Here is a 9,191-nt window from a genome sequence, read left to right on the forward strand (position 1 = left end):
CCCCCCAACTGATCCAAATACTGAAGGTCCTGATCAAAACTATTAAGTTGATCAGCTTGAATTAGTTATATGATACCGTATGAAGTTTAACTGGGAGAATGTGACGTGAAGCAATCAGCAGATTGTTTTATTAGTGAAGGAGATTTTGGGATTATAAACACTCTGGTTGTGTATTAGTGTTACAGAGTAGAGGTTCTTCTCTCTTTAACAATCTGATATAATCTGCTGCCGCCACACATTTGTCATGGTTACCGGTGAAAGTGGTGGTCGGCAGCAGCTAAAAATGAGAAGCTGATACCTGATTACCTGATCTTTTGTACACTGCTCTTACTGAGTAAGAAAGAGGAGAGTTAACAGATTTGTTGACGTTGGAGTTTAGTAAATCTGTGTATTTTGTCAATCTGGCTGGTGTGCATCAGTGTGTCCAAATATGGCATTCCCACAGTCAAATTTTCACTTGCATAACCAAATGTTCACACTTTGATCTGGTTGATTTTAACCAATACAGATCTATTTAAAACATGCCTGGATTTGCCCGACACTGAACCGTAGGATTTCTTTTGACAAGGGGGTGTCAATATGTGTTCAAAAATGCAGACAGACACTTGTTTTCCACCTAGCCCTGACTCGATTGGTGGTTTTTGAACATGCATTTCTGAAGTCCATGACTAAGTTCACATTAGCTATGTCTGCGACACATGGTCACTGGATAATAAATTTGTATTAAAACAGTGTGAGGGGACGACTGGGATGTACGATGGTTTAACACGACTGTTAGTGAGCTCCTTTTGATACTATGTGGGTTATTGAAAGTAACTGTGGCTCTGAGTGTGTTGGCCATTAGTCGTAGGGTTGGTGGTGCGAACTTTGACTCCACTCTACATGTAGAAGTGTCCTTCAGGATGAAACTAATCTCTGTGTTGAGCGTAAACAATGAGTTGATTAATGGATTAATTAATCAAAACTTACACGCCACTTTAATAAAACTACCAAACTTTTGCTGTTCACAGCTTCCCAACCTCAGTGGTTTGTTTGCCTTCTCCCTTCCTTTTCTTATAAAATACTTTTTGTCAGACAAAATAAGCTGCTTGAGTAAGTGTAAAAAAACACTTAAAGGCCAAATGATGAATGAATTTTTCAATTTAATTGAACTTAGAATTAAAATGATCAGTAAGAACTGTTTTTTGTAACTTTGCCAATGATAAATGTCTTGCCGTGTTGCTTCCTCTCATGACTTAAGCCCCCAGACCAAACATACAATACATCATCTGCCAACCCCCTCATTTCACGCTGTGACATCACAGACTCCCACAGTAAAGCCTGCCTTGTTGGAAATGGATTCCTCAAAGTCCCTCTGTGCATTCATGTAGTAAAACCAAGCAAGGTCAAAGCTGAGAATGTGTGTTGTGTCATAGTTCCGGCAGCGCCCACTTTGCCAGGACACGCAGGCAGACATCAAGGACACACATACACACAACAAAGATAAAACACTTATAGCCTTTGGTCTTCTTTTAATTGCTGGACATATGAGCTCTTTGTAAATCCCATTGATCTGCTGCTCTCTTTATGGAAACAAAGGCAGTCAAGTGGACCTGTCATTATTTCTCGCTCTCCCGTCTTCTTTTCTCTTGTTTAACGCTTTATCAGACTTAAATGGTTTGTGGTTATTGGGAGAGAATGAGAATATAAGGTGTATGTTTGGTAGAATGGATGCTTTTTAAGATACGGTTTTGACTGACAGTGAAGACTGCGCCTCCTATATTTAGGAATCAAAGCGTCCAGCTGTTTCAATTTAATCTCTTAATTGTGTGTGTTTGCATGTGTGTGGTTTGAACCAGTTGCTTGCATGTGTATTACCATACGTTTGTCTCGTTGAAGGGAAAGAAATTATCCACTTGGGGGACCAGACCCCCATATTTCCTCTTCTGAGAGTGTTACTCTGGCGCCATAGTTAATAATGAGCATCAGTGGGGACCGGCTCTCCACTTGTTTATACACGAGTCTGCAGCCGGCCGGCATCCATCTGCACTGTCATGTAAAGAGTTCAGCAGGGTGTGTCTTAGTGTAAATGTGTGTTTTTTTTCTGTTGAGTAACACTTGTGGCCAAGGTCCAGACACAACCCCAACTGTAATGACCTGTAACACATTAACTGGACTGGGCATATGGGTTATTGTTAGAACAGAGCTGCTATCAGATGGGAATCCATATTGATATGATTGTTTGGTATGATGGAGGGGCTCTGCCAGGTTTGTACAGTATGTTAGAGTGGATACCTGGCCTGAATCACATCAGCTTTATGAGTTCTGTAACCTGTGGCCCTGATCAAGAGCTTTCTTTGATATGATGAAAAATTCAACAGCAATAGTACAAATATTCCACAATAACAAGAATGCAAAAATACAACCAAGACAGGTTTGCAGTACATGATCTCCGTAAGCATGAGTATAAAAACTTATTATGTTATTTTGAAGGACAATGTTGTAGAATAAAGCTGAGACAACGTTAAAGTGGCTATATGTAACTTTCCGTTTGTGTTGATTATAGCGACCGCTTTGGACAAAAGCGGTAGTGTTTTTACCTCACCTGCTCCTCATAAAGGTCTTTTCTTTTCGGTGCTGTATTGCCCAATGTATAACTGAGTTTCAACGTTACGGGAAGGTCATATACTGTAGTTGCAATGAATGTTTAGCTCGGACAGAAAATCATTCATTTACAATAAGTAAATGCATTACAGATGCATCTTTGCATTTCAAGTGTTGGATATGGTAATGTTAGCTAGTAACGTTAGCTGGCGTGAACACGGTTAAAATGCTGTCAGCTAAACAGTGTAAAGTGTGTCTGTATTTCACTTGAAAGGATTGTAGCACCCAGACATAGGAGCAGCTATAGAAACAGAGGGAACTAGCAGCACTTTTAGACAGCATGGACATTGCAGACAACAACAGAGAAGGGACATAGTGTTGTGTTTGGGTACGGCTCCGTAAGCTTGTGCTGCGTTCAGTGATCGATTTAAAATACTCTACTGCCATTTAGTTTCTTCTTATAAGTTATTTAAAATAAATAACTCAATTAAATGTAACCATATTGCCTTAGCAATAACAATCCTTTCTTTAATCTTGAATTTATTTTTACTTATATGTACTATTTTAGTTGCACTTTTGATACAAGGACACATCGGCTGTTTTGCACACTTCATATAAATAAAGGAATTCTTTTTTCATTCTGTTGAAAAAAAATCATGAGAAAATCCTAGTATAACTTAAAATCGTGAATCGAATCGTAAGTTGAGGTTATCGTTACATCTCAAGTTGTGAGCTAAAACGGGTATCACTGTTTTCAGCCTTTATTTTGATAGGACAGCAGAAGTCATGAAAGGGGAGAGAGAGGGGGGAATGACATGCAGCAAAGGGCCGCAGGTCGGAGTCGGACCCGGGCCCGCTGCGTTGAAGAGTAAACCTCTACATACAGTATGTGCACCCGCTCTACCAACTGAGCTACCTGGGCGCCAAGGTCCTGCATTGTTTCTTCTGCTTTCTAATCATGCATTGCTTACTTTTATGGCGTGTTACTTAGGTCTGGGCAATATATCAATACTGTGTAAATATTTTGTGAAAGCACCAATAGTCAACCCAACAATATTGCCACAATATTAATATTGATGTATTTGGTCAAAGATATATTGTGAAATTTGATGCTGATATATTTTGCTTTTCTGATTGTTGTTACAAATTACCTGGATCATAACATGTAGAAGAATAATCAGAGAAAACCTGTTGGTCCAATTCTTGCAACCCTTCTTCTTCTTCGTTCTTAATTGGAAGGCCTTGAGTAATGGAAGGATTAATTACATAAAAGTCCCACTAATGATTCTCTTTGTCCCACTTTAGGAAAATCTCACCTAGCCATTGTCCAGAAGGTGAACAACGAGGGGGAAGGAGATCCTTTCTACGAGGTGTTGGGGTTGGTCACCCTCGAAGACGTCATTGAGGAGATAATTAAATCAGAGATTCTGGATGAATCGGACCTATACAGTGAGTTTGCCTTTTGTTTGTCACGTCTCATCACTAAGCACGTCTTCACTGTCAGTGCAGACATGGCTCTTTTCATTTCAATCTTAGTTACACTACCAAAAAGTTTGGAATTAGCTGTTATATTCAGGTTTTTTTTTATATTCTTTCCTTAAATAGTAACTATTTTTTATATATAAAAAGTATAATGCAGACACCAAATGTATTATTCACATTTGAAATATTCTTTGCTCCACTTCAATTTAACATGTCACCACAGTGTTGCATGACCGAGGCAAATTCTCTTGGAACTTGGATTTAGAATTTTTTTTCCAGTCCAAAAAAGCACAAGTGGCCCTCGATCATTTTGTTTATTATTGAATGATGCAATTGGGTTTTAAATATTCTGGGTCCCTCTGCTATTTTGGGTCCTCTGCAGTCTACTCAGTGGTTGGATTAAACAGGTTTAAACTGATTTGTCAGTCCATATGTACAGTATGTTCAACGGATATTCCCTCATTCCTTTCCAAAAGGGCTAATCCTAGAATAACTTTTTATTTCTATTTTGAAGTTTGAAGAATAGCTTTGCTAAAGCAACACACATGTTAATTCCAGCCTGTTAAGGCTGCATCATTGTGCACTTTGACACTGAAACAGGAACCTGTTCCTTATTACATTTGCACACACTTTAATGCTAAGTTTCAAGTTTTTTAATCAATGACTGTTGACTTCTATATTCTTATTGAACTGTTGCTCAGAGATGTCTTTGTCTCTTTGTAAGCCTTTTTTACGTAATGTCAGTCTGGTTGAATTGTTGTATTGTTCTCCATGTAGAAAAAATACAAAACACTTATCTATTTGTTTACAAACTAAAAGTGTGAAAGACCATTCAAACATATATTATAGTTCTCTCAGACATCTGACTGCACCCAGTGAAGCTTTTGTGGCAGGTAAAGCCAAACTTTTGAACAGATATTACAATTGTCATATCTAAAACTCTTATTCTATCTTTGAGATAAACGTAAACAGACTATATGGAGGTATTCAGGATACAAGATTATGCTGTAACCGGCTCCTGTTGCTGCTTTACAGAGCAGCTAAGATGATTTCTACAATGCTGGTGCAAAATCACTGTACCCATAGCCTCAAGTGCTGATTGAATAAACTCTTTGGGGTTTTTAACTGTTTTTAATGAATAACTTTGTCGGCTGTGTGTGTCACTTCTCAGCTGATAACCGCAACAGGAAAAAGGTGGCGCCAAATAAGAATAAGAGAGACTTCTCTGCCTTTAAACATGAAAGTGAATCAAAAGTGAAGATCTCTTCTCAGCTGCTGCTGGCCGCCCATCGCTTCCTGGCTACAGGTAAGGGATGAACTGATGCAAACGTGCACACACTAGGGCTGCACAATATGTTGTTTTTTTAAGCTATTGTGATGTCAACTGGCCCAATAAACTCATCGCAAAAGGCTGCATCATATTGTGAAAGACACTCTGAGATTGTTTGTTAGTTGAAAGAAGATAGTAGTAGAAAGGTATTAATTTATTAAATTCAACAAGCAAGTTGTTGTATTTTAGCAGAATACTTAAAGCAGCAGAAAGGCAGAACTGATTACACTTTAATATCAGTTTATTTATCGCAAGTAATACTGTTATTACAAATATTCAACACCAATGTCACATATTACATATGTTCCTCATATTGTGCAGCTCTAGCACACAGACATACACAGTCACTCATCACAGTATTACTAACACCCAGAAACAATTATGTCATTTATAACTTGTAAATCAACTGTACATTTTAACATATGTCTTCGATATGTAGCCACAATATGAATATTCTGTCATCTTGCCACAAGCAAAGCAGGGCCATATGCAAGGAGGTTTAAATGTGGTTATTTACTTGGAAGGTCTATTTAAGATCCAAGCAGTGTGCCTGTCTGTGGTTACCACCGCAAGAAGACTCTGGACTTTTGCCAGCTGGATGCGCTGTCCCGACACTAGTACCAATCACTTGAGAACGTGTTGCAGTCAGTTGACACTAGCCACTGCTAGCATGACGTAGCACTTTATTGTCTCACAGACACTGTGGTGGAGGAGCATGTCAGAGTCTTAAAACCTATTTTGGAATAACATCACAGTCTGCAGACTTATGTTTCTTTTTTCCTTCTCAGGATGATGGTTTCATTTTTCTTTCTTTTATCATTACACAAGCCTGGCGATTTGTCTGATCGTCAAGAAGTCACTGTTTGCCTGTATCTTTTCCTTATTCACAGCAATGATCATTACCCAGCTCTATTTATCTAGTGTCAGATCTTGGTTGCCATTGATATCCGGAGTCTCAGTTATCAGTGAACAGAGAAAGTCAGGGAATATCAAGGATTTTTTTACAATGTAACGCTTCTTTACATTAGTTTAAGGACTTATGTGTTTTGCAACAGCTAGCTCCGTATGTCTGAAAACGTTTGGAGCTGAAAAAAAGCATTACCAAACCAGGAAGACATAATATTTACAGGCTGGGAAAATGACTTGAAAATCATTGAAAAGTCATGGAACATTTAATCTGAGTCCCAGCAGAAGTTCAAAGTTCTTTTTTTTTTTTGAGTCAAGCTGGTGAACTCATTGACTTAAAATGTAAACCAAGTTTGTTTGCCTCTTTATATGATTGGTCATGTATGACTCACTTCTCACTGTGTGTTGCATAGGGTTTTGTTTGCAGGGTGGACTGTTTCTTTGTTCTCAGTTTGGGGAGGGTTGAAGGCACTTTTAGTTGAGCTCGGATTGCAACAGCCTAGCATGGGACAGTTGAGAAATACATGAAAAACAACATTTTACCAGTGGTTTCTTTAACAGAGATGCTTCTTATTTATCTTCTGAAATAATTCCGTTTGTTACAGCAAAATGAATGCCTAATATGTTACGCTCCTGTGTGTGATAGGTATATGATCGAATGTTGTAAAAATGGTGTACTTGGCACACCGGTTTACGTAATTGTCTTGTACCACAGATAAAGGGATGAATGTCATATTTAATAGGTCACTGTATCTTTGATGCTTAGATTGGTTTACAGTAAGAAAGTACTTGGCACTCAAGTTTGTTCTAGAAAGAAAATGTTTTTGGTGCATCTCTTGAATTTAGATTTCTTTTAAGATGGTTGCTTGTTTTGAACTATATCAACCTTTGTCTGCTGTGGGGCATTAAAAAAGTCTTAATTTACTGTATGTCCTCACCTAAAAGTAAAATTCTCTTCCTCTTCTCTTTCTGCAGAGGTGAACTTGTTCAGCCCGTCTCAGATCTCAGACAAGGTTCTGCTGCGAATCCTGCGCCACCCTGATGTGATCCAGGAGATCAAGTTCAATGAGAGTGACAAGCGCTCGCCCCATCACTATGTCTACCAGAGGGGCAAGCCCGTCGACTACTTTGTTCTCATCCTGCAGGTACAAAATTATTTAGGGAAGGGGGGGGGAGCATGGTTTTTGTCTGTGACTACTTGTTGCTTTAGTGTGGGTGGATTGCACCGCTGAATGCAAAAGCAGGAGTTGCTCACACTGTTGTCTGATCTTCAAAAGCAGATCGAAAGGAGATTTTAAAACAGACTGGTAGATTGAAACACTCTCCCACATGCTCATGTATACTCCAGCACATGTGCAAAGTGAGGAGAATATCTAGTTTAGTTTTAGTATTTCAGCTGTTAATAATACAGTCTCTGTTTTATAGTCACATTCAACTTCAGTAACTCTTTTGCATTTCAGTTGGTTGTAGAAATGTAGAGATTCAGATATGTTACTGATCGCGTCAGGGACTTCTCGTCCATGTTGGCTTTATGGTTGAGTTTGATATAAAAAGGTTTTTATTTTGAATAAAAAAAGGGATTTCAATAGCTTTGTAGCAAGCCAGTGTGTAAAAAGGAGTAAAAGTCAGTGTCAGTGCAGTTTGGATGATGAGACTGACACTTCCTCTTTCTTTCTTTCTCCTCCTCCTTCTCTCCACCTGTCAACTCATCCCTTCACCAAGTGCATCTGGGGCTTAGCTGCATTGATCGGCCCGCCTTGTAGTTAACACGGCCCAGGGCTACAGTTTGTGACAGATGGCGGTAGGCGCCGCACACAGCGTTGACCCAACAGGAGTACCGAAACTGTTGATAAAGCAAAGTGTGTTGGTGTTTGCTTGTTTTTTTTTGATGCATGTTTAAAGCATTCATAATTAAGTTTATTCAGTAAACAAAAACAAACTTATCTTCCAAAAGTGATGTTAATTGCCAATGAAACTTAACTTCCGCAATAGAATCAAATTGGTGGTGTTTAAAGTTTGAAGTGATAAAGGGAAGGCTCAATACTCCCTCAATGCCTGTGCTTGTTATTGCTTTAGTCAGTCAGTCACAACACAGTGCTTTCTGTCTGTTAGTTATTCTGATTTAAGACAGAAGTTGGAGTCCACAAAAGTATTTTTAAGAAATTAAAGAGTTCAAAGTTTTGGAAACATATAATTCTTCTAATTAGTGTTTAAATTATGGAGGAGCCAGACAGAAGAAGAAGACCTGCAAACACAATCAGTTATGCTTGTCAAAACAGCCTTTGAGACGTTACCAAAATGTAACTAAACACCTGTGTGGCTAGAAACATACAGAACTGATTTATGGCGATTATCAAAATAGTTGGTGATTAATTTAATAGTTGACAATTAACCAATTAATCGATTGATCGCTACAGCTCCACTTTGAATTGACAATATCACTACAATAAATGAATTTCGCTTGATAGAATTTTTTTTCTGGGACTATAGAGAACCTAGGGACGTGAGCACTATATACAATTTATATTGTTTTAAGGAACTATTCTTTTAAGATGAAAGTCACCTATATCTGAACGACAAAATGCCATCCCTTTAACAGGTAGATGAAGTCAGCAATGATATGTGCTCCATGTCTGAAAAGGGCTTCAGTAAATTGAGGAAGAAGTTAGAAATGGGAGAGGAGATGAGGCAGTGAGCATTCAGACAGCCGTGATCTTGGTCAGACAGACAGAGATGGGAGGAGAGGTGTGTGGGTTGTTGGTCCTAAAGGACATGCCCTTCACTTATTGATCCCCATTATATAAGACCTTAGAGGGAGGGAGGGACAGCATACTTGCCTGATGTCAGTCAGCTGTCAATACATTTAACCCAACACACACACACACACACA

The 9,191-nt window shown here is 38.7% G+C and overlaps 1 protein-coding gene and 1 long non-coding RNA gene across 3 annotated transcripts in view; one reads left to right on the top strand and one right to left on the bottom strand.

Annotated features, from left to right (window-relative positions):
• The window catches only part of LOC116690025 (metal transporter CNNM4), a 43,182-nt gene that overhangs the window by 15,769 nt on the left and 18,222 nt on the right, over positions 1-9,191 (top strand). For both annotated transcript variants that reach the window (XM_032516768.1, XM_032516769.1), the window contains exons 2-4: positions 3,889-4,032; positions 5,237-5,371; positions 7,277-7,446. In XM_032516768.1, coding sequence (XP_032372659.1) covers positions 3,889-4,032; positions 5,237-5,371; positions 7,277-7,446 — 449 coding nt within the window. The remainder of the gene's footprint in view (positions 1-3,888; positions 4,033-5,236; positions 5,372-7,276; positions 7,447-9,191) is intronic.
• Positions 1-9,191, bottom strand: part of LOC116690030 (uncharacterized) — a 17,058-nt gene that overhangs the window by 4,456 nt on the left and 3,411 nt on the right. The window contains exon 2 of the long non-coding RNA XR_004332147.1: positions 6,931-6,934. This is a non-coding gene — a long non-coding RNA (uncharacterized LOC116690030). The remainder of the gene's footprint in view (positions 1-6,930; positions 6,935-9,191) is intronic.

This window comes from Etheostoma spectabile, chromosome 5 (genome assembly GCF_008692095.1).
Source record: "Etheostoma spectabile isolate EspeVRDwgs_2016 chromosome 5, UIUC_Espe_1.0, whole genome shotgun sequence".
NCBI lineage: Eukaryota > Metazoa > Chordata > Actinopteri > Perciformes > Percidae > Etheostoma > Etheostoma spectabile.